This window comes from Triplophysa dalaica, chromosome 2 (genome assembly GCF_015846415.1).
Source record: "Triplophysa dalaica isolate WHDGS20190420 chromosome 2, ASM1584641v1, whole genome shotgun sequence".
Taxonomy (NCBI): Eukaryota; Metazoa; Chordata; class Actinopteri; order Cypriniformes; family Nemacheilidae; genus Triplophysa; species Triplophysa dalaica.
In genome coordinates, this window is record NC_079543.1 from 4,760,113 (window position 1) to 4,786,973 (window position 26,861).

General features: G+C 38.5%; 1 protein-coding gene across 4 annotated transcripts; it reads right to left on the reverse strand.

Moving 5' to 3' along the window:
* Positions 1-1,193: 1,193 nt before the first annotated feature.
* On the reverse strand, positions 1,194-26,051 carry pnpla6 (patatin-like phospholipase domain containing 6). 4 transcript variants are annotated; one of them, XM_056738248.1, is made up of 35 exons: positions 25,941-26,051; positions 23,076-23,158; positions 21,267-21,320; positions 21,074-21,161; positions 20,708-20,882; positions 20,471-20,611; positions 20,156-20,315; positions 19,993-20,073; positions 19,744-19,872; positions 19,353-19,433; positions 19,150-19,270; positions 18,993-19,067; positions 18,781-18,884; positions 18,061-18,228; positions 17,726-17,803; positions 17,429-17,634; positions 17,137-17,268; positions 15,468-15,591; positions 15,143-15,332; positions 14,918-15,067; positions 14,771-14,834; positions 14,518-14,686; positions 12,543-12,725; positions 12,335-12,453; positions 11,956-12,112; positions 11,726-11,842; positions 11,479-11,548; positions 9,437-9,553; positions 5,969-6,085; positions 4,778-4,926; positions 3,774-3,926; positions 3,464-3,580; positions 3,087-3,174; positions 2,833-2,981; positions 1,194-2,749 (listed from the first exon to the last, which is right to left on the reverse strand). In XM_056738248.1, exons 2-35 carry the CDS (start codon positions 23,118-23,120, stop codon positions 2,675-2,677), a joined length of 4,146 nt encoding a protein of 1,381 aa, XP_056594226.1. In that variant the 5' UTR covers positions 23,121-23,158; positions 25,941-26,051; the 3' UTR covers positions 1,194-2,674. The 4 variants fall into 4 exon arrangements, with proteins under 4 accessions (XP_056594226.1, XP_056594218.1, XP_056594233.1 ...); XM_056738240.1 differs by having other exon boundaries at positions 19,150-19,279; XM_056738255.1 differs by lacking the exon at positions 9,437-9,553 and having other exon boundaries at positions 19,150-19,279.
* Between the last annotated feature and the right edge of the window lie 810 nt (positions 26,052-26,861).

Sequence of the window (26,861 nt, forward strand, 5' to 3'; positions counted from 1 at the left end):
ATTTAACAAAATTAGTTAAAATGGGTCGTGTAACTTTTCGCATTTAGGTTTAGCCAAGTAACGGTTCTTCTACTGGTGGTAACCCGGAAATAATAATGGCTAACATACTTTTAAAGTCTACAGAGATTCTGTTCTTTGCGGATGTGTACCAAAAGTTAAAGTCTATCTCAGACAGTTTCTGCATATCTCATGTTAATGAGTACCTACAGAATAGTGTAGCACCCTTCAAATAATCCATAATCCTTAGTTTGATCACATTTATATAAAACTGATACAGATTACACAATATAGATGTACGATTATTTCCGAAGACATACGACGCGTTCGAGAGGGATGGGGCCGTGAAACTAAGGCACATGGGCACCCATTGCAAACAAAACACCGTCATATGATTGTTTCACTTATCGCGTACGGTTCACATCCGGCATCTTTTATCACTGGGACCGCGACATCTATCAGTTTCAAACGAACTCCAAATCCAGGGTTATATCCAGCGTTTATATAACAATGCCGTGAAATGAAATGCCTGTGAACAAACTAACACACACCTCTCACTATTGCAAGAGTAACGAGCTGCAGCTGCAGGTCCACAGCGCAGCCAATCTTGACGCAGCGCAGCCTATCTTGATGGTAAGCGGGTCTCGCTTGTCACTGATACGGTTTGGTGGGCTGTTTCTTTCGGCTTGCCGAGAATTGCCCAATAAGGGACTAAGAAAAATTGTTACGAAACGGATTTTCATGTTCGAAAAAAAACCCTGAAACCTATATGAACGCTGGGGGAGTGTATCGAGATGTCATACGTCCAACTCGTTTTTTGACAAGTTGACCATGTCAAGCATGAAGACAACATACAACTTTGTAAATAAGTCAGAATGCATGAAACACCATTGCATGGCCGCTTTAAGTTTGGGTCATAAAGGCGCCCATACAAAGTAAAGTTTGTAGTAACCTTAAATCTTTAAGTTTATATACTTAAACATAACAACCTTTGTCAGTATTAATGCCTTTGTAATGGTGTGCTGCAGGAAGCAATTACATTTTTATGTGCTCTCATGCTTTTATCTCCCGATTTAAAGATTTTATAGCTAAAGAGTGCTGATGTCAACCCTCTGTGTTCAATTTTGAAGAACAAAGATGCAGAAATGCAGAGCTCACGGTTGATAAACATGAAGAGTAAAAAAAAAATCAAACCGTGACATTAAATAAGATTTTATTCATTAGAGTTTTTTTAATTCAACAATTATTTCCACGGCTTCCAACAGTCACACATGACCTTTTCTTATTCTCATATTAGACATTCTAAATGAATATTTTTCATCAGTGCAAAAATGCTAATCAAGCAAAATAAGAAACTCTCTTCTGTGTAATAAACCATTTGCATCTCTATGTTTTCGGTAAAAATCGTTAAAAAAAAGCCAGTAATAAAACAAATAAATTAAATCAAATACTTGGCAAATCCATTCAACTCTCCTGACAATTTAAAGCAAACGTCTCAGCGAAGTCACTGAGACGAAGCATAAGCGTCGATGTCTCTGTACATCTCAGTGGGGGTTAAACGTTGATTATAGACGGTGTTCAGGTTGAGGATGAATGACATTTGGATGTATAGTAGGACCTGTTGCAAGAAATCTTATAAATAAGAGGCAGCGGCTTTACACAACACAAAACCAACTGACCGATGAAAACCTGCTGTGGTCTTTGAGACAGTCTATATCTTCATGTTCAATATCATTACAGGTGTTTTGTTATTCACCTTGACGACCTGAAGCACAAGTAGATCTTCGTTTAAAGGCTAAACATAGACGCACACAATAAGCCATACAACACATTTTTTGGCATAAACAGAATTTTATAAGTTACTCAGTTCTTATTCCTCACTTTTACAACGTCTACCTCACTCTCTCACCATCTACCTCATTTCCTCATTCACACTGTCTACCTTAGCCTACTCTTTCCTCTCTCTTTCTCTTCTCTCTCTCTCTCTCTCAGTTTTTACAGTTGACCTCACGTCTACCTCATTTTCTTACCTCACCCTCTACTTCCCTTTACACCGTTATTTCTTCCCACATTTCATTGCTTAAATCAAAATGTTCCATGATATTCCTTCCTTTTAATCCATCAATACTTTAAATATTTCTTAAAACCGTTTTACTTTCACAACCATCTTAGCAAACATGACCTCCATTCATCTGAAACATTCACAGTCACTCTCCCGATCACACAGGCACACATTCCCACTCAAATTCAATTCAAAAGCAGACCTACTGAACTAGTGATGTACGGAAGCAGAAGGTTAAGCAGGTTATGGAACAAAAGTATATTGGTCTGCGGGTCGTTGCTCAAGACGTCAAGTCAGATTTGTCATCTGAGATGTTTGATATCAAACATAATGAAAACTGAATTTCAGTGGTACAGTTTCTCCTTATTGTGGGTCCAGAGTCTCCGAAGCATGCCACTGCGGTCTTCAAGACCTCAATAAAAAACACACCAACAAACGAAGGCAAAGCGACACCAGTGGGACCTTGTTAAGGTACCGTGTAATGGACAATGTAGTGTCAGCGGGTCTGTTTCACAGCATCTATGGTGACTTCCCAACGAATCCTTTTGTCACATTTCTGACGGCGCTTTACGACTTGTTTTAATGACCTTTGACCTCTACATCCACTGTTTCCTATCAGCAATCTGAGACATCAGAGACATTGGATCCCCTGGTGATGGTCTTCCTCTGACGGACCGAATTCTCCTCATCCTACACCCACACGAAAAAGAAACGTATATTTTTAGAGCGTCTCTCCAATGCATTAGTGTATATAGTCATTGTGATCAATGTACCGTCGTGAAGACGCCGTTTGGTCCCCATTCTCCTGGAGACTGGTCATCGGGGTCTTCACCCTCTTCTTCCTCCTCCTCTTCCTCACCCTCCTCTTCTCGTACCGGGTCCATACCGTCCTCCTCATACTCAGTGTTATAATCGGACTCTTCTGCTAGACGCACGTATTTATGAGACACGTACAGATAACGCGTGCATCATATTCGTAACTCGCAAAAAACAGAAAACAAGAGAATCTGAATCTCTAGAAACTGACCATCGGCTCCTAGGAAGCTCTGCACAGGTTCAATCCTCGACACTATCTCGGCTAGATCTGTGAAATCTGCACTGGGACACGTGCAGGACTGAAACAATGAAATAACATCATATAAAATACAGACGTTTAAATTACATGTTTAAATTAAATGAATATGAAGTTTTTTTAGTAGCTGATGATGAAAGTGATAAAGTATGCATATAATAGCACTTACATTCACACAAAATTGCTATATTTAAATTATTCATATTTATAACAGATATTTATTCTATGCAATATTTGTTTAAAATATACACAACAACAAAAATCTGAAACAACACAAAATATTGCATAAATGTGCACATTTGCTAATGCCTGTGATTTTAGTGGAAACTCACATCGGTCTTCTTGCTGTCATTATAATCCGCTGATCTATGGTCCTTCAGCATGTTTTCAATGATGTCACCACGGGCACACTCTGTAAACACCAGTTTACCGTGCTGGTACCCCACATCCTGAGACAGAAAAACAAATCATTTATTATTATAAATTTAACTATACGGACTGCAATGTTATTCAATACATAACCTGGAAACAAACATCAGGCATTGTGTAACCATATAATATACCAGATAAGGGAAGGACTTTATAGTATAATTATAACAAATCAAACAGAATAGTTACTGTCATGACGGACTGAGTTCTTACATAGATTTCATCAAATTTTCCAAAGTCCATGGTCTTGAAGCGGTCGATGGGTGGGCGGATGTATTCACAGTAGGCGCTCTTTTTGACCACTTCCAGCTGCCGTACGCAGGACACGTAGGCCAAACGTGACTGTATTTCAGCCATATCAGGCACCTGTGATACAAAGAGGATACACAACGTTAATACACACTACGTTTCAAATCGCCTTCCTGCTATTTTAAAAGCATTCTGAATGTGTTTCCTAAAGGAAGCTGATGAACTTAAGTCCATCATGGAGTTTTAAAGGGTTTGTAAAACTGCCATGAAATTATATTATTTACAAAAAGTAAAAGCTGGTGAGTATATAAAATGATACAATTTCTAAATATAAAATATTTTAAATAACTTCATTACAATGTTAAATTAAAAAAATATATAAAATTATACAGGCATGGAAAAAAAATTGAAGACATTTTAGAAACGATTTTCAGCTTTTACATTTACTATTTATAGGTATGTGTTTAGGTAAAACAATGATTTTTGTTTCATTCTGTGAAGTACTAACAATACTTTTACCAATTTTAAATAAAAATATTCTTTCTATTTGCATTTATTTTCGGGAAATAAAACTGGAGAAGCAGGTGAAAATAACAGAAAATATGCTCTGTATTTTTTCAGACCTCAAAAACTGTAAAGAAAACAAGTTCATATTTACTTTCAAGCAAAAAATGTGTTTAAGAAAAGTTAAAAATATTTTTTTTATGTGATAACCTCATATTTGATCATAGTTTAAAAGTGTATTGTCATGCTGCAATTCTTTCATATTGCTGTTGGATGATTTTGTCACTCCTGATGTTTGATTTTGTTGAAATACAACATACACTGGACTGGAATGGCCACAATACATCTAGAAATGCTGCATATTATATTTTTTAAGAGATTACAGCACTAGTCATAAATCACAAACCAAGTGTTAAAAATACAAATGTCAAGAAGTGTACTTATATCACGAAACACCGTCTCACCTTCACTTTCTCTGCCCACGGGTTGATTCGTTTCCACAGCAGCCACCAGCCAGAAAGACTGTCGCCATAGTTACACAGATCAGTCTCATCCTGGCTGCCCACGTCAATGGCGATGACAGCTTTTGCACCCATGTTACGCGCTATGTCCGCTGCGGGTGTTAAGAGTGCCAATGCCAACACACATAAACAAAGACGGACATCCACAGGGTAGCAGCAATAACAAAATACTGTTAATATTGCAGAAACAATACAAACATACATAATCACCAATAAACACCGTTTCAACAAACCATCATCTGAATTATGTATGTGCCATTGTCAGTTATCTTACAATTGAAGAGATTTTGAAACTTTTTTTAAATGTAAGATGTAGGATGACGTTTGTGAAACAGACTTGCTGGTGTTTCAGAACAGAGCAGGGATGGAAAAAGACAATTGCATTTAACAAACAACTATGAATAAAAAATTCAATGCATCAACCTGGAAAAAAGATGCATTTAAAAAGGGATTTTAAGTTTCAAACATATCCAATTATTTAAAGATGGTAAAAACAGGTGATATTCATGCATTTTTCAGTTGTTGTTTACACATGCAAAATCTTGTCTTTTTCCCCATCAGTAAGATTAAGTCCTCGGTTGAAATGCAACATCTAAACTTTTGTCTAATATGTTGCATTGCAAACTGAAGAACATTAGGTCATTGCTGTCTGGTGACCCAAAGGTCAGTTTTTGTCCAACTTTGTGTTATTTTCCCTTCTTTGTAATCTTGGAAGATAAAATTATTTGCATACATGAACTCAAACCAATTTAATCAGACCAATTGCACACCAGACAACATCATTTATAATGAAATCAATTTATGATTTATATATTTAACAGGCTGATGAGGAACTAGAGGTAAAGCAATAGACCGTCTAAGTCCACACCGCCTGATCCCTGCAAAACTTTGTCCATTTGTGTCCATACCGTTCCATTAAATGCTCAATTGACCCACAACCAAATAAACCCAAATTGTGACTACAAATGGACAAAGTAAAACCACTCACTCTACCCTCGAAATGATTAAGAAACACACAACATACTTACTCAAATCAACACTGCTCTTTAAAACCAAAATAAAGCAACCCAACCCAGATTTTGTTTCGGGCCTTTGAGGCTCTGGGGAGTTTGGGTTGTTCTAGGACACACTTGCCTGGCAGGTTGTTGATGTATCCTCCATCCATGAGCAGGTTTCCATCTTTGGGGTCGCAGAGGGGTGGCAGGTACCCGGAAAGGGTCATGCTCGCCCTGACATAACGCCACAGAGAGCCTGCCACACCGGGAGGGGATAATAACCTCTTAATAACGTCTAGAAAACGTGCAAATAACGTCCCAGCAACGTTCGGAGGCGATGCTAAAGTCACATATTTGGTTAGTAGCGCACAGACCAGCAGGGAGAGACAGTGATGGTCACCCCAAGGACGATGTGCGTGATTTACCTCATCCGGTGAACGCCACCTCAATGGGCGGAGTAAACAGGAATGAGGTAATAAGGCGGACGTATCTTTCACACCAGTCTCCAGTCTTTGTTTTTTCTCAACATGGAAAATGTTTGATTTGCCTAAACTAGTGCACTTATTTTTACGTGAAATCTGTCAGTACTCATAAAGGTTTGTTGCAGAAAAGGTTTGATTCATCACAATTTACCACAAGACAATCGGGATGCACTTTTTGGCGGACAGATTTGAAGAGACGGTGTAAAAAGACAGTCGCAGTGAACATATTGGGCACTGCCAGCCATTCCCAGCCTGCAGTACGACACTCGGCCAGCAGGTGTCAGGAGAGGCGCAGCAGACGGCATGGGTTGGAAGGAGAGAGTAAATCAAGAGAGGCAGGTGCATTCAACATGTGTTAAAGGGATAGTTTAGCCAAAAACTCAGATTTACCATTTATTTACTCACCCTCAGGCCATCAGATGTAGGTGACATTTTTTCTTGAGGAGAACCATAAAGAAGATTGTTTGGTAAATCCGCAGCCCTCTCTGTTTCATATAATGGGAGTCTATAGGGTCCACCTGTCTAAGAGTTCCTAAAGCACATAATTCCAAAAAAGCAGCTCCTGGCGACATGATGACATTTCGTGAAGCAAATCCTTTGGTATTTTCGTAAAACTGAACGTCATTTTTAATAATATTAGCCATAATGTGCAGCCTCTGCACACAATCGCAATCTTCCTCTTGTAGCTATTGGTGGCGGATGGAAAACCAGCGTTTAGCCCCACCTGCAGAAAGGCAGTGCTGAGGCTGTACAGAATGGCTAATATTATTAAACACTATGTTAAAATTTATGAAAATATCAAGCGAGTTACTTCGCGAAACGTTAACATTTTGCCAGGAGCCGCTTTTTGGAATTATGTGATTTAGGAACTTTTAGACAGGTGGACCCCATAGACTCCCATTATATGAAGCAGAGAGGGCTGCGGATTTACCAAACAATCTTCTTTATGGTTCTACTCAAGAAAAAATGTCACCTACATCTGATGGCCTGAAGTTGAGTAAATAAATGAAAAAATTGAGTTTTTGGCTGAACTATCCCTTTAAAGCAAAAGAGCTTTATGATTCACGTGAAACAACTGAATTGTAAAGCCAAACGTTTGTATTTGTTTACGGTTTTGTGGTTTTGATTTCTGTGTGCTGTAGGATCCAGAACGACACTTCCCTCTGTTTTTACCATTAGTCTTATGAGTACTGTGGCATTTGAAGAATAACAGCGTGATAGGCATGCAGTCACATCAACACAGAACGTAAGTGTGTGGCGTGCTCGTGACAGGCAAGCTCAATGTAGATGGGAAGTGAAGCAGCGCATGGGAAATACACAAACCTTAATGGCCAAACACAAACTATGCACAATATAAACATAAGGCGAAATAATGAGACAAAGATGAAGACGGAATAAAATATAAATGAAACTAGAAAAACATTAATGAAAAATAACAAAGCAACCGTCAGCACACAAACTGAAAGCAACAGAAACCTCAACATTATGCTTCCTGGTTGCCACTGTACGCAAATAAATATGCTTTATTCGCACCAACCTGACTTCACAAGAATTCGTAACTATTTTATGTAGTCTCCAATTCGTAGAATTTGTAAGATGTGAATTGTTCAAAAGTGTATGAGTATAAAAAAGTCATACTGAAGCCCCACCCCTTCAATTAACATCTCTGCTGTGAAAGCAAATCGTACCACAATGTATGAATAAGATCGTATGACCTCAAACAAATTAGCCACTTCGTAAAATAGTTACGAATTTCTTTAAGATCGTGTTCTTCAGACACACTAACTCCAAGGAAAAGAACTAAAAATCACTTATGCTTCTCTACTACGCTTTTCCAACCCATAGTTGTTCCATTACTCTTAAAAATAGAAACTCAAAATGCAAGATCATAAATAGATAGTCGCTTTACAAAACCGTTGTAAAATAGACAATATACATACGCACACTGTGACTGCACTTTAGCTGCACTTGGCTGCACTTGTAAATGATACAAGCTGCAACAAAACCATAGCATAATAACCTACAAATACTTTTTATTCTATTTCCATGATTAATAATATTACTAGAACCCTTGGTATCCATAACTTTGGTCTCTCTATCGCCACCACTGTTTGGAGCATAAAATTGCGGGGTATTTTACACACTTATCTTTGCGTAGGGTGAAGTCAAATGACGTTGAACTGACATTTCTCAAAAAACTGTAGATAATAGCTCAATTTATAAATCAATATGTTGCTCAATTACAGTTTTATTTTTAATTCAGGCAAAAATGTACGATTGCATACAATAATTAGTAATCGGATTCTGTAGGCAAACTGAATGCTGAATACGTGAATATTTACTGTGTGTTCACCCTAAGATCGAATTAAACTATTTGCACGGTAACTTACATCCATTGTCTATGCAAAGTCTCGAACAGACGTGAATATGCGCCGTCGCCTCAATCGCGTCTTCCACCCAAGTTAAAAAGAATGAACTTGACTGGGAAATTTGCGCAAAAAGCCAATCGAAATGTCTGGTTAGAAACGTAAAGACGCATGAAGACACTCGCCATCGCGTGATGTTTTTCTCACACAAACAAAGCCAAGTAATCAAAAGAATTAAACAGGGTCAATTGAAACTAATCAGGTACACAAATGTCAATAGGTGTAAATAAATATATATTTTCATTTTGCTTTAAATATATATATGTCTACATGAACCCTACTTTAAAAGTACAATTTTAAGAAATTTGGACAGTTCTTGGTGTCATTCATTCTCAGTACTGTACATTCATCTTTTATTTTTGTATCAAAGTCGTCACTTTCATTACACAAAATATATTTTCTACTTTTGGTCTTTTTTGGTTTCAGTGTGACCCAATCACATTCCAGTGAGTTTTAGCTCAATGTAATGTCTTAACTTTGTTCTGAAGGCACAGTCTCTCTATTCTTTCTCCGGCGTTCCTTCCAAGCCATGAGCTCCCAACATAAGCATGCAAGTTAATTTTTTCATACAGAACAAGAGACATTCAAACACACAGGGTAACTGAGTGGTCGCAGGGATGTTGGTGTAAACTGCTTTCTAAACCTCATGTTGGTTTCTAAAGGGTGGGTGGAGGGCGAAAATAGGGGCAGAATCCTGACCTGGGACATTGTTAACATAGCAACCATCCACGAGGAGGTGACCGTCCTTAGGGTCGCAGAGAGGAGGCAGATAAGGGGTATAGGAGGCACTGGCTCTAACATAGCGCCAAACACAGCCTGGCAAAATGAAGATGGACAGTAAATCAAAACTGGACAGGACACAGAGAGAGAGGAGGAAAGAGAAGACAGTAAACAACAAAAAAACAATGCGTGAGAATGAGGGGGTGGGACATCTCAGAAACATCGGGCTGCCGCTTCTGTAAACATAAAAATCCTGCCATGTGCCAATCAAATGACCTATGAGACAACAAAATCCTAAACCACCAAACAATACGTGTGCAAAAGTATATATGTCATGCTTTAATAAAAAGATCAGAACAGAACGCAGGAGATTGAAAAGCAAAAAGGCAATGAGAGATCTGCAGGCTGTTAGGTACACAGGACATTACACTAAAAAATAAAATAACAGCAGAACCCAAATGAAGCTATTTTGAAGATTGTTGCTAACCAAATAACACTAACCCCATTGACTTCCATTGTATGGACCAAAGTACAGAGACATTTCTCAAAATATCTTCTTTTGTGTTCCAATGAAGAGTCATATACAGATTTTGAATGAAATGACAGTGTATTTTTATTTTTGGATGAACTGTCCCTTTAAGAAGATTCACCATTTTGAATGGCATGAATCTTTATTTGAAGAAAAACATAAATATGTTTTTATGCGTCTATTATTTGTGCGGTGTGATCTCTAAACAATACTACAAGAAAAGCAGGAAAAGGAAATAGTATTAAAAGGGTGGGATTAAGCACACAGGTCATACGTTCTGGATCCTACCGGCGACGCTAACAGAGGTTTTACCCTCTATGACAGCAAATGGTGTTTACTTGGAACAAAGCAAAGGTATTTGAGATTAAACAAGAGAGGAAAAAAGCAAGAGAAACGATGTGTGAAAAACCCAGGTCTAGGACACAAATGCATATTGAGATGAAAGGATGGACTGACAATACGGTTTTATGGAAGAGGGAAGAGAAATATAGCAGGAGGAAAGAAAGCAGAGAAAAAGCAGTCCTTGAGGTAGGACAGACATGCAAAATGCAATCCCATAATGCATTTGGGCTACCTGGGGTGACCATATGACCACTGTATGGCCTATAAATCCAGTGGGTCAGGATATACATATAAGCAAATCTATATGTTACTCAGTAGCGTTTTGATTTTGGACAGTATAACACATCATACAATTTCCTTAAATTTAGGGACCTGACCCAGAATTTAGAGATCCAGCATACTGTATGTCATTGGTCAGATTATTAGTATAATGACTGATGATACATTAACATGTGAGTTAACAGTAAAGTGTAAAGAAACAGAATAGTTTTCCAGATTCCTCCCACAAAACCATCACTTATTTTAGACTTTGCAAGCCACATGCATCAGTAGCTTCACTTGCTTTCATTCAACTGTTACTTTAGAACTCTTATACAAATACCCAAATGACAGACTTTAAAACTACTCCAAATGTTACTGTTATAGACATACATCCCAAAACTAGTCTTAAAACAGCACAATATGTAAAAATATAATAGGACAATACAATAGCAAAATATCACTGCTCTCCCTCTGAAACCTTTGATCTCCAAAATGATTAAATACTGTTTTGTCAAAGTTGACAAGCACTTTTTTTGTATTTTAAATGGTTTGATGTGGTCACAAATTCAGTGACAAACATAAAGGGTGACTTATAATAATGATTTGAAAGAGAAAATCACAAAATATGGAGATACGAGGTTTCAGAAGGACAGCAGCGATAATACAATACAAATATAATGATATTATAGTAAAAAAACTAAAGATTATACTAAATTGTTCATTAAAATGATCTTATTTTTTAATATATTCCTAAATATATTGAAAATGCAATACTTTTACATAATTAATGGTTTATTAAAAGAAAAAATCAAAAAGTGACATGTCCCAAACACAGACACTTGAGGAACCCCTAAAGAGGTCTGAAACAGGAAGTTCTGTCATCACTCACCATCTTTATGAACCCGCATAGCAGACGCTGTGATGTCTGTGGTCACGTTGAAGTAGGGAAGCCACAAGTCCTACAGATAAAAGAGAAACGGATGAGATGTTCACATTTCCTTGCATGTAGCATCACATCAGTCTTATATGTAATCACTTAATTTGATATTTCATCCTTTTTTGTTGTAAACATTGTATATTAGAAAAAATGAAAATGAAAAAGGATGAAAGCTCTAAAAGCTGAGGTAATATCTCACCTCAATTTGTTTGTCCTCAAAGACTTTGGAGATGCTGGTGTTGAAGGCAGAGCCGGAGAACATTGATGTGATTGGATAAGTCAGATCAAGAACCGTTTTGAACACAGAGTTCATCGCCTGAAGGAAGGAAATGGGTTCAATAATTTCCTAACATGTAGATCATCTGTTTGATCATTGTTCCTATATCCAGATCAATGTACACACTGTTTTTTTACTTCCAGGCACATTACCTTAGACCACTCTCTCGCCCTCTGCTTGACCCGGACAGCACTTCTCTCCTCTGCATATAGAGCGCCGATGAACGAGCCGATGGACGTTCCTCCCACTATGTCGATGGGAATCCCTGTATCTTCCATGGCTTTAATAACACCAACATGAGAACAGCCTCTGCAAGATTGTAATGTGTTAACCAAACTGAAATGAACTACATTTTCCATTTCTTGAGCAAATTTCTCATTTACTAATAAACCACACAGATACAGGGACTAAACATTTCAAATAAATACTTGAAATGTGTAAAAAAACAGTGTAAATACTGTTGCTATCAAAACACTGCTGTGTGAGTTTAAAGTGGGACTATCGTTGTATTATGTAATATGTTGTGGTCACCTCGCTCCGCCTCCACCCAGCACGAGGGCGATGCTGTTTCCTGTAAGAACTCTGGCCAGCCGCGAGAAATCGCTGTGTCTGTCTGCGGTCTTCTCGAAAACCTTTTCATACACCTCTCTCTGGAATAAAACGACAATGTGAAAACAACGCAAAAGTGTTACGCTGTATCACGATCAAAATGCTGGTAAACTCGCATGGTCTTTTTTACCAGTTTGGAAGGGCTTCTTCGCGAGAAAATTCTACGAGGGCACTTTAGGTGAAGGTGTCCTGAGCACCAGCTTCTCATGTTCAGCCATTCCACGGTGCGAGAGGGGCCCGGACCGTCCTCACGATGCAATAGGATCAACTGCTTCAGCGCTCGAACTGCCGTGTTCTCCAACATCTGCTCCAACTGAGAAGGTTGGAACATGAAATAGAAATCATAACACGATAACTATACTAGCATTTACACCAATGCACATCAACGTTACATTAAATACATTTAATAAAACATCCCACAATGCTTTGTGTGTTAATGGCGAGGAAGTGGAGCGAGTTTCAAGTTTTAAGTTCTTGGGAGTAAATATCACTGAAGTTCTGACTTGGAGTGTAAATATCTCCTTTATCATTAGAGAGCTCCGCAGAGGCTGTTCTTTCTGAGGACTTTGAGACGCAATAAGCTTCCCCAGAGTCTGCTGATAAGCTTTTACCGCCGTACGATGGAGATTATTCTAGCATACTGCTGTACTGTGTGGTATTCCAGCTGGAAAGATCTGCAGAGGGTTGTGAAGACGGCTGAAAGGTTGTTGGTTCAGATCTCTCAAGTCTGTGTGACATCTACTCAAACCGTCTTCTCACACCAGCGACAAACATCCAGAAAGACTCCTAACATCCTGGGAATCACTATTTCACCACCCTTCCCTTAGGTAGATTGAGAGCCTAAGGAAAACGTACAAATAGACTACGGAACCGATTCTTTCCCAGGGCTGTGGATAGGTTGCAAAAGTCATGTAATTGGAATGCGTGCAATAATTATTTCGAACTGTGTTCTTTATATTTTATTTACTTATAAATATATTTAATTGTGCTGCATATTGGATGCCTCCAAAATAATTTCATTGTATTGTAATATGCAAAGACAATAAAGAACTAACTTACTAACTAACTAATAAAAGTTTTGCATTTTAAATGAACACCTTGAATGGTTCATGTTTTTGTTACTCAGACGATGTTTGCAAAACTAATATATAGGAAATGGAAATAACACTGTATTTTCTCAAATTTAAACTTTTTTTCATTTTTAAATAATGTGTTGTTAAAGTTGTCAAAATTATTTTAAATACTTTTTATTAGTTACATATTTATACCCCCCCCAAAAAAACATATTAAGGGTGACCTATAATGACCAACAGTTTCCAACAGTCAGAATAAACTGTATGGTTAATATTTCTCATTAAATATACCAAAAATGTTTATAAAATACTTTATATTAATAAAAATGTGTTAATAAAATATGCATATCTGAGGTGAAAACAGAGCTGAACACTACACAAGGGATAACTTTTTGTGTAACTTTCAATGTTTTATCGTTCATCAGTTGAAATTGTTTTTTTATTAAAAATAGACAAAAGAAAATAAATAAAATCATTGATAGTTGTGGTGTGGACTCCCAACAATTTTTATTCTGTCTCCATTTATTCAACCTTGAGTTGTTTCGAATCTGTTCTGAATTCCTACCACAGTAGGCACAAAAACTTTATAAATTTCTATTGAACTCAAAAGAAGATATTTTGAAGTATGTAGGAAAACACTTTTGACTACCACTGTCATTTTTCCTACTATGGCAGTTAATGGAGGTCAAGAACTTTTTGGTTACAAGCATTCCTTCAAATATCTTTCTCTGTGTCCATCAGAACAAAGACATTTATAAAGATTTGGAACGAATCGAGGGCAAATAAATGATACATTTAATTTTTTTAACATTTTCTTTATAGGTATCATTGATGTGAACAGTTTTATAAAACTAAATAACAGTTTAGTTTATAAATTCGGATAGCCAATGTTAATAAATGTACTGCTTTCCTGAACATGACTGTCATTTCTTGTGAGCTTTGAGCCTTCAGACGTTCGAGCGGTTTAGATTTTTTATCAATACACAAAGTGTGAAAACAAACACTAGACTCCACTTAAAAGAGGTCACGCACCTCTCCAAGTGCAGGTTCTTGGTCTCCGAGCCCCACAATGAGGATGCAGTCAGCCTGTCTAATGCATCGCTGAGTCCACGGGGTCATACCACTGTCTGTCTGATACAGGACTATACGATTGATGTCCTCCTGCTGAGCCAACCAACCCGATAACCTGTACTCATGAATACTTCATGAACACAAAAAGATAACCAAGAGTTAAAAGATAAATACAAGAGACGAATATGTATAGTTGTTGTGATGTCACACTTACCTGTCTAAAGCAGAAGCCCCTAGTCTCTCTCTGATGATGTCACTGGTCAGCAGCAGGGTCGGTCCTGATTGGAGAATTGAAGTTGGTTTAGTAACACGCTCTTTGTTATTAAGTCAAACATACGCTGTATATCCACCACTGGTGTACCTATGGCGTAGAGGGCGTGGCTAAGCTCCAAATTGAAGGCATTGATTGGCACATCATCACAAACAGGAAGTACAGCGACAGTGGACAGGTTGCTAGCTGGGTTAGTGACGTCTGGACTGGACGCCATGCTGGCAAGACCCAGTGCAGAGCCTAGAAAAGAGAAAGATGATGTGTTTATGTTTCCTTTTCATAGCATTTAAAGGAAATGACCAAAATTAAACGTACTTGAGAAAGGCCCCCGGGCCTGTTGAAGGTTCCCCAGGATCTTTTGCCCCAGCAGGTGGATTAAACGTGTCACCACCTGCGGGTATCTTCTCTTGATATTGTTGAGCGTTCCTTCCGGAAGCTTTACCAGTTCTGTGTCTCTGACCGCGTGAACCGTGGTGGCACGGGGCTGACGCGTCAAAGCCTCCACCTGAGAGAAAGAAATGAAAATTCGGCAAAGAAAAGTCAATAAGAAACGAAAATTCTTTCACATAAGATGTCGATATTTATTGTACACAACCTTAAGTTCATTTCCCCGATTTTTTTTTCAGATCTTTAGACTCACCACTCCAATGAGATCTCCTCGTCCGTACTCTCCAACCAGTTCCTTCTTGCCATTTGCTTTCCGTATGACGGAGCGCAGTCGTCCATTCAGAACGATATACGTGGAGTCGGACTGATCGTCCTGTCTACAGATCACAGTAGATTCTTTTTTAGATATGTGCCAATTTTCAATAATACAATACACTCCTGAACGAAATCTTAAGACCGGGTAAACATTATAAGTATTCACATTTCTCGCAAGAGAAAAAAACGTAGAGTAGGCAATGCCAAACAAGAACGTTTTTCAAACTGTTATTGTAACAAAATGAAATACAGCGATAACACTGTTTGTAAGTGATAATGTACAGGCAGTCGTTTGTTATCGCAGAAATCAGGACCAGGCGCGAAGAGAAGGGTCTAGTATCACACTAAAGGGGCTTATTTCGTGATAACAGCCGGCTGCTTGTACATTATCCCTCTTATTACACTGCTTCTTGCCACGTGAGGAAAAAATAGACATGAAATTGAATTTAAAATATTTCATTAACTCATTTTTACTGAATGCAGACCTTCCCTGAGGAAAAGCCATTTACTTTTGGTTTCAAGGTCAGAAACGACCTTCAAATGTCATGAAAAGGCAATTTGATCGAATCATTTGTAAAAACTAATGACATGTATGTTATTAAAAGACATTTATATTTAATTAAAAAAACCTGTCAAAATGATTTGCTGCATCCGGGTTCCTGGGTGTTATTAGTTTTAAGAGGTTGTTATCTCGAAATAACGAACATGCAAATGCTGCGATTGGCCATTCAGAATCAAACATTCCAACAAACCTTGTAATACACAAGGATAAAAGCTCCAGCAAAGATCGCAATATAAAAAATATATATAACATCACATGCATAGTTTGATTATAATAATATTTCACATGCCGAAACAATTAAACGTTAAGCAAAAATGTACAAAATGTACAAAATAATCAATTCAAAATAGCCTTTTTTGAGTTTATGACAATTCCATTGTAAAACAGTACAATTATTAAATTAACAATAATTATTCGGATACAAAGTATTGTTTGATTTTGTTTAAGACAGCAAATGTTGTCAGTTGAATAAACAGTTACACTGAAATGTTCAAGAAAATACACCTGCGGAAAAAAATAAGAGACCATTTCAAAATCTTTTTTTTCAGATTATAAAATGTACTATTTATAGTGTTTGTATGTGTTTAGGTAAAATTATATTTTTTGTTTCATTCTGTGAACTAACAATACTTTGCTTTACTAATTTGTAAAATTTCCTAATAAAAATATTGTTTCTATTTGGAGAAAATGAAAACTGGAGAAACAGGTCAAATTAAGAGAAGATATGCTCTGTATTTTTTCAGACCTCAAATAATGCCAAGAAAACAAGTTCATATTCTCTTTTAAGCAATACAACCGTAATATTTCTACACGTATTTAGCAAAAGATAAAAATATCCTGGATTTTTATCACAGTTGTCATGCTGCCAGTCTTTCACATTGCTGTTGACTTGTTGTCACTCCTGAGGTCTCATTTAGTTGAAATTCAACACACTCTGGACTGGGATGACCTTAATACATCTAAAATTGCTGATTAAATAAAATTTTGGAATGGTCTCTCAATTTTTTCCACGACTGTATATTTCAGGAAAATGTATTGCAAGTACCTGTATAGGGCACGCCCCGCTTCAACAGCCATCCAATCGATGGCGAAATCCATCTGCCGTACGAACGGTGACATGCGGGTAGCCACTGTGTGAGCCACACTGAGAACTACGCTCGGCTGCTCACGCATGATCCTGCAACAAAAAATACATAAACAATATGAACAATACTGCTGACTGGGTGATGTAAACCGCTCTAATAATGATAAGATTAAAAAAACATGGTCTTTATTTATTTATTACATCTGGTACCCTAAAGCACTGATGGTTTGTGGGATTGTTTGAAAGCACTTACTCGTAAAAGTCAGATTTGGAGATCTTAAGAAAGGTGCAGTCTCGCTCAGCTCTTATGGTGAAGATGAGGGGCTCTCCCGTCAGAACGGCCAGCTGACCCACCATCTCGCCCGGCTGGGTCACAAACAGACACACTGCCTCCTGTTTGTCAATCATCTTCTGATAGACGTGAAGGCAGCCAGAGAGGACAAAGTGCAGACTCACGTCCTGTTGAACAGGAAACACGCTCATATATTTCTGTGACTATGATTTTTTGCATTGAGGTGGAAGGACAAAGAAAATTAGAGAGCATGAGCACCTGGTCACCCTGTCGGGCTAAAACAGATCCAGCTTTAGCATGATGAAGCGTCACCCGTCCATTTAACAGCTGCGGGTCCTGATAAACAAAACAAAAAACAGAGATGATAAAAAAGTGGATCTGTTGAAATTATTTTTTGTTCTGCGTATTCTCGCCACTAAATGTTCATTGTAGAATTTGAGTTCTGGAGCAAACGTTGTTTCAACTTTAACTTTTTGGTCAAATATAAACTAGGAAAAATATGCAAAGACACCTGCAATTTTACGTCTCAGACAGAGATAGAGGCAAAAGTTACATATTGCACTGAAACGATTAACAAAACCACACACACACACCTCAATCTTCATAAGTTTCAGCATCTCTTTCTGGGCCTCCTCAAATACTGCAGTGTTTGGTCGTCCTGAAAACGACCCATAAACATTTTCCACACCCGACTCCTCCTCTGGATACAAATACACGCCTGACGGAACTTCATCTACAGTCACCTTCCTCTCCCGTTGCTCCTGCGACACCCAAAACATGCACGTTTGCCAAAATGTATATAGTTTTCATCAAATTATATGACCTCACCTATTTAATATTAATAGCCAAGATTAATTTAAGAATATTGGTATCTGCTGCACCCATAGACTTGCGCTGGTTTTATGTCCATGCAATAGAAGTGAATGGGTACCGCTGCTGTTCAGTTAACATTGTTCAAGATATCTTCTTTTGTGTTTTGCAGAAGAAAGAAAGTCGTACAGGTTTAAAATGAAAAGAGGGTGAGTGAATGATGACAGAATTTTCATTTACGGTTGAACTGGCCCTTTAAGACACTTGCAGCGGTTTCACATTTTAAATGGGCTTTGATTGGCTGTCAGTGTTTAATCGGCTGAAAAAAAACAATGACATCGTTCCTTTGGATGTGGTGCACTCCGCTTTTCTATTGCATTTTAAACAAAATCTTTATACTTCTTTCACCCTTGGTGTAAAAATAGCCTGTGTAAACATGCAAGCAACTCGGCCGTGTGAAAAACGTGCTTATCTCTGCGCACATCAATGTGAAAATAACTCACTCGAGTGAACACGGATAGAGTAGGTGCTCCTTCTTCGGCAGATACGGAAATTCGACCTCTCTCGTACGCCATGTCAAAATCAGACCGCAGACTCTTTTGCATACCTACAACACATTCAAACACAAGTATATTAGATGATGTCTGAAGGTCTCCATCACACATTTTAGCATGATTTTATAAGGGGCACAGGGATAAAAGATTTGAACAGCTACCTGCGATATCCACTGGCATCGATATGGTCCTGCTGAGGGTCGGGATTGTGCCGCCATCCCTCCCGTGATCCCCAGCTGCAGAGAAATGACATCGTGAAGATAAGAATTATAAAGTTTTGTATTGTCTGTTAAGTAAGCAGGTGTTGTGGTGCCTCACCTGTAGCGCTTTGGACAGCAGCATCGCGGTGTTTGTCGGGAACGGTGAGGCTGCCGAAGCGTCTGCTGTGCCGTATGGGGCTGGAGCGTGTCGGATGAGGAGAGACAGGAGAGGGACGAGGCTGCATGTCCTGAAAGATTAACACCAGAATGTAATCGTTTAATATAAATGTGTGTGAAAAAAGTGTGTGTGTGTGTACTCACGTGACTAAAAAGTTCATTGGTGAGCCCCAGATAGTTGTGCAGAGCCAAAACAGTGACTCTCTGAAGACGCACCATGATGATCTACAGACGGTACAAACAGAATACATGACATCACACACAAGCTGCTACAAAGCTATACGAGCTTCCCTACATACTAAATCAACATTCTAGTCGTCATGCCGCCATGATTTCAATTGAGTTTTATGTTAGTTAAGCTTACAGTGCGATACTTAGTTAGTAAAAGTATGTTTTTCCTTTCTTCGTCCTCCATCTTGAATTCATGTTTTCACTGCAAAGCATTATGGGATTGTCCCCTCTATGTATGATACAGGCAATGCTTCCTTTAAAATTAGATAATGTTAGAATCTATCGTATTTTCTGGTAACCAGACCTGCACCACTCGCACAAGGCTCTCCGGGTATTTCTCAAAGATCGACAGAAAGGCTTCGACGGGAAGCCTGAGGACGGTAGACACCTCCGCCGCTCTGGCCGACACGGTTTTGTACGCTCTCTGGTGACCCTAATAACAGAAGTTATACAACATGTTAAATAAAAAGTTGGCGGCTGTTTTTAGAGGTTAAATGTGTTCTGGGCTTGGGCAAACAGAGACACAGAGAATGGAGTTGTGGTTATTACTCACTGTGATGACATCAAGGATGCTCAGAAGACTGTGAACACTGTCTCCGGGGAAAACCTCTTTAACCACTCCATCCTTCCCATCCTGCCGAGAGAGAAAGAGAGAGAGCTAAGTCACATAGATAAGCACACACACGCATCACAATCCAGGTGTTTTTCACACACACCAGTGCAGTGAGACAGAGCTCCAGCTTGCCGTCCTGCACGACGTATATGCTGCTATCAGGCTGTCCGGGACGGAAGACGTATTCACCCTGCTGGAACTGCAGAAACACCATGTGCTTACATAGCTCCAGAAACAAGGGCTTCTCGAAGTGACCCAACACCCTGCACCAAAGAGAGAGAGAGAGAGAGAGAGAGAGAGTGAGAGAGTGAGAGAGACCAAACCTAAATGTATCACAGAGCATAAGACACTAGCTCCATTTCGATCATCGTGACAATGTTCTCTAGTGATCATAATCACACAAGCAGCAAGAGCTTACCGGACGTTTTTCAGCATGTAAAGCACCTCCGATGGCAGGTGAGAATTGGCCACATCAAACTCCGTAAGATCCGCCTCCAGAACAGATGGAGGAGGTTCCTTCATCTGTAGAATGGGCACCTCCTTCTTAAAGCGCAAAATCCTGACAGACAGACAGATCGAGATAGACAAACATGCAGCTGTGCACAAAGAATCCTTTGAGCCAAAACCACCAAATAATGGAGCCACCCAAACTTACTTTTTGGCAATGTTGAGCATCTTTTGTTTCTTTTTGAGGCGTGGCCTGGATGAGGAGGCGGAGCCAACCAGTGAAGAAGTGGACTGAGAAACTTTCCTCATAATCTTTCTCCCGTAAAACAAGACCTTGTCCCGTTTGCGAAAGCGATACTTGGGGGCTTCCTGAGCCTCCAGTTCTGAGCGCACAAACAAAACACGATAACAATTAGAAAGTGCTCATTAATCGATAATAACATTAATTAAACCTAAAACAAATATATATATTATCAATATAATATTGACAATATAATGTTTATAATATAATTCTATAATACACTAAATGAAACATGTTTTTAAGAAATTGCAAAATTGACTTTAAGGTACTTACTGCGTTGCTGTATCCTACGCAGGACAAAAAAGATGAGGGCCGCGATGAGGACGATGGCGACCCCAGCACCGATCACTATTCCCACCACCTGTGGACATAAAACACAAATGCATGAGTGATTTGGAAAGAAGTAATACAGCATAACTCAATTTTACCTGTAAATAAATCCAGTTTTAAACATGTTTTCATTTACCATGCTTGTCTGCAGCTGATCCTCCACTAAACTCTTGATGCTTCCAAAGCCTTCCTGGTGTGAAACACAAGGGGACGTTACTACAAACGATACTGATACTCATTAAAGAAATTCAAGTTAAATCATCTGGTTCATGATAAGAGTGATAAATACAGAAGAAAGACATTTTGTAACTTTCTGCTTTTCCTGTTACACCATTATGTAAACCAAACTTCATTCTGTTTTCTCTCCTCCGCACGCTCCTACTCCATCATTCCTTCATTCTCTCAGTCTTAGTTCAGTTATTTTTTTCAATACTGAATTGTTAACAAGATCTCGAGTGTATGCGCTCCTGTAGCAAACAGGAAAAGGATAGCAGTAATGCCAAGGTTTGAGTTTGAGCCCTATGAACCGTTTAAATACATATTTATTTTAAATATATTGTAAATGCAAAGGAATTTTTACTTTTAATGTGTCCCTCAAATGCAAAAAGAGAGCTTTTTCAGACTTTAAACCATAAAGCCATTGAAAATTCTGTAAATGATAAGAGCTTCCTGTTCTTTAACACGAGTTCAAGGCTTGCAGAAGTGGTGAAATGTATCTTTACATTCTCCAGTCACCACACAGTTGGGTTAGTGTGAAACCATCACAGAACGAAATACATATTTACTGGTGTTAGGTGGTCATGCAGGATTTAAATTCTCTTAGATGTCAAACATGTTTGATTTACAAGAGTTATCAAATAACTTATCATAACTTTATTATAATTTTCAGGATTGCCAGCAATGCAGGACGGTCAGAAAAAACATCTTTGAACTGAGGTATAGGTGTATTCGACTACATGCAATTTCCAAAACATCATGCCAGAGGAATAACTGATCTCTGATCAATGTTGGCATTCATGCTTCGGCTGAAGCTTCTTTTCGATAAGCAAGTCACATGGCCATCTTAGCCAATCAGCTGCAGCCAATCCACCCTGACTAAGGTTTGGAAGACAAAAGTGACATGTATCCATTGTTTATACAAGAAAAGACTGGGATGAACGAAAAAAAAGTCAATAGATGCTGTTATTGACGAGTGAACAGATTTTGCCATAGGGGACAAGACTTGGAAAGAGGGCATGGGGCATGTTGCATCATGGGAGTGCAGAACAGATACTTATCTGTGAATGAAGCGTGATGATTGTGATAGATAGAAAGAAAGGTGGAGTGTGTTTGCACACATTTACCCATAGAGAGGGAGTGTGCTTTTCACACTATGCTTGGATTGCACATGCAAATAAGGTGCATCACTGACTCACTGTCAATGCATGGTTTATAAATGAACAATTAAAAAAAACCTGAAAATCCAGTCTAACTTACTAAATAAAGTATGAAACTAATATGACACAACATCACATATTAACCCAGAGTTAAATACAACCCTGAGGGAACAATAAAGTGTTAAAAGTTCAATAGTTATGCTTTGGGGAGTGAGGAGTGAAAAAGAAAAGCAAATGTAATGGATGATAGACGGATGGAATTAAAGGGATAGTTCGCCCAAAAACTTCTGTCATCGTTTAATTAGGCCCATGTCGGTGAAAACCTGTATATGACTCGTATATAGGAGCGAAGCCGTGTAGTTAGCCGTTGTTGCACTCCGCAACCTCACCACTTGATGCCACTAAATTGTATACACTGGACCTTTAAAGACATGCAGAAAGGGTTAAGAGCAAACTGGGCCAAAAAATATTTGAACCCAAAATAGTGGTCATCTGAAGAGTTAGAGGGTGAGGTTTTGCGGGTGTGTACTGTGTATGGTCAAAAGCATGAGAGCGGTTCTTCTGCTCACCTCTGGAGGTTCTGGGGGCTCTGGGCCCGATGTACTCTGTCCCATTCTAGTTCAATACACAGCTGGGCCATCAAAGCCAGACGCTGGGAAGAAATGCAAAACAACAGGCTTCATGCAACATGCAAAAATCAAAGCACACAAACTATTACAATGTGAAAAAGCTCTTTGCTTAATCCCCTGTTATACTGAATCATTTTTATAAAATTATATACACTTGTGTCTGATTGCTATCAATTTGTCTAACGTCATTGGTAATTGAAAACAGGCTTTTGTGTGATGCTGCATTGACTCATGACACTACCCTGTTGAGGATAACAGCATAAGATGGGTTAGGTATGTTTTGATGCTTGTTTCCTGGTTTGTGCTGGTCACATGCTGGTTTAAACCTGTCATGTTCTGGTTTGAGCTGGTCGTGCTGGTTTAACATGATCATTTGCTGGTCCTTAGCTGGTCATGACCAGCTAAAACCAGCACATGACCATCTTAAACCAGCACAAATAAGAAAACCAGCATCAAAACATACCTAGCCCAGCAAAGCATTTTTAAACAGGGTAGTGTCATGAGTAAATGCAGCATCACACAAAAGCCAGTTTTCAATCACCACTGACGCTAGACAAATTGCTAGCAATCCGACACAATCGTATATAATTTCATAAAAATGTTAAAGTATTTCAGGGGATTACGTGCTAAAACCAGCACATGCCCATCTTAAACCAGCACATGGCCAGCTTAAACCAGCACATGGCCAGCTTAAACCAGTACAAGACCATCTTAAACCCGCACGTGACCAGCTTAAACCGGCATGTAACCATCTTAAACCAGCACAAATAAGAAAACCAGCACAAATAAGAAAACCAGCATCAAAACATACCTAACCCAGCAAATGGTGTTTTTTTCCACAGGGTACACATCAGCACAATCCAAGAAGGCTGAAATATCGGTTAGCAAGCAAAGTGCCAACCAAAACATTACAAATGATAGATGATAGATACAAAATCCATTCGATTTAAAAAGAGTGAAGAAAGAAAGAGAATCTCTCGCCTGTTCTCACTTATCTCCATATTTCGTGATTTTGTTTTTACATTAATCATTATGATTAGTCACCCTTTACATTTGTCACTGGGTTCTGCAAATCTCTAGCCATCAAAAAGTTTTAAAAAGTACATTGTTTTTTCCATTTCCTGAAAAACATTTGAATTTGGACATCCAAGGTTTCAGAAGGATAGCGAAATACATTTACATTTATGCATTACGCTTTTATCCAAAGCAACTTACAGTGCATTATCCTATAAATTTATACATAGGTATTTGCAATCCCCTGGGATCGAAACCACAACCTTGCGTTGTTAACACAATGCTCTTACCACTGAGCTACAGGAAAGCTGTATTAGCAATTATATGATGGTTTATATAAACTAACGTTAATATAACGACTCTCACTAACAGGTCAAACAAAGATGATAGTGAGTAGATAAGCTCTCCAATCATAATCCTTCCCACAAAGATGTCATCGCCTTTAAGAAACATCCCATAACACGCACACATCCATAAGGTGCATTTCATTCTGATCTTACTGTCCTGATTTACGCCACCAAAACATTCACATCCATTCAACCACACACACAGATTGTGCTGACCTATGCCCCACACACACAATTCACATTCATTACACAATAAGCATGTATATACCACGAGGGCCGAACGTCCAGCCAAAAAATTACACTTTGTCCCACATCACCATCAAACATCATGTACATTTAAGGCTTTCTGAGGATGATATCACAGCATCTGGGCGAGGGGGTGGATGAAGATTAGATTATCGAGAACATGGTGGATGTTTAACCGTATACACACATCTGAATGTGAGTGTGTACAAAATCCACTCCTAATGGCTGGGGTTGTAAGTAAGTGTGCTGGAGAGAAACCTTCCATTAGACCGAGCAAGTGATCGCATCACAGATTGATTTCAGGCAAACATTGAAGAACTCTTCCTTCGGCTCTGACATTCAAGAACAACGATAGGATGACAAAAAAGGGAACGGAAAACACATGGGAATACTGATAGCGGGCTGGGAGAAAAGAGAGAGAGGCTACAATGTCAGTATTCCTTACTACTCAATATTAATGTGTGCCCCCTAATAGACACTGTTGCCACTTAACAATGCCCTTAGTATGCAACTTTAAGCATTAAATAATGAACACACATACAGACACTGTCAACAATTCAATAAGATCCAACAAACCTGCAATGCGGAGAACGTAAACATCAGATGTACATGCTCAGTTATATTTTGTTTGCATAGTTGCATACTAAGTTGCATAGACATTTCAACCATGACTTGCCTACTACAGATACAACTCAGCAGTCTATACACTGGACTAACATATATGCTGGCCTGTAGGCCACATACTGTTTTAGCACACTGTACTTGATAAGCCATCTTTCATGAAGAAACATTTCAGCATCATGCGATTGGTTACACTCTTGATCTGTGATCCCTTGTCATATATACAGCAAGCATGCAAGTTAATCTGATAACGACATGATGAAACGGAGTCGCGTCCGATCAACTGATAACATGAAAACATGTGAGCTACTGAAAGCCACTTCTCTAAAGCAAAACAAAACTCAGTAGAGCAGCTGATCCCCAAAATTCAGAGATGGTTTGTGTCTCAATGTTTTCTTTTATTTGATCCGTCGGTGATGCTGTGCCGTGACCTCGAGAGATCAAACACCAACTGCGACCTCAACCGGGAAACTCTTACACAAACACGCGTATATTAAACATATTCCGATATATTGTATATTGATATGTAAGCTAGAAGGCATGTAAACATACTATAAGCGTATTTAGTTTAACATACCTGAACGCGATGATCCGTTCCGATCTGTCAAACAACGGTCATACCGGAAACCGGTAGAGAGCGCTCCGTAGACTCCGCCCACCTGGTGCTGCAGCCAATCAGGTAGGAAAGATCGCCCAATCAGCTTTCAGAAAAGTGCCTTTCTCTGATTCCGTCCCCCGTTGTTATTTACAAACCGTTTTTAGATCGCATGACAAATTTATAAGGGCATGTTTGACAGATTTTACAATAACAACACTTTTGTATGTGAAATGATTTCATATTAACATAAACATCTGCAGATAAAATGATATTTTAATAGCATAGTATGGATAATAGCGATTTAATATTTTTTCTAAATCATACAAAGCACAAATGGTCTCTGAGAAGCAGAAAATAATACTTTATTAAAAGTAAAGTTTAATCAATCATTTCAACATTTTAAAATTAAATTTAGAAATTGTACTGTTTAGGCAACGCTTGTATATAGCTGTAAAGTAGAATATGTTTTAATAAAATACTTAAATCATAGCCATGAAATGATTTTAGATAAGGGAAGTCAAGACAGAGCAACTTTTCAGGGTACGTCAGATATTAACTCAAAGGCACACAGAGGAGACTAAATTGTACACAATTTTACATGCGTTTTATACTGATTGAGTTTCGCAATATCGTTATTAATTTTAATCATTAACCACACACACAGGGAGATAATAAAATCTAATGGACGCAGATTACAGGCACTTAACAGCATGCACTACCACCTAGTGGTGATTTCTACACACGCAGACTTTTAGTGAAAAAATAAAATAATTTACATTATTAAATTATTATTATTCATTATAATAATTTTAAATAGTAACTGATTTGATTAAATTAAAAAAATAAAAATAAACGAAGGAATTATTTTGGATCTTGTCACAGCGGTGACAGTAAAAACAC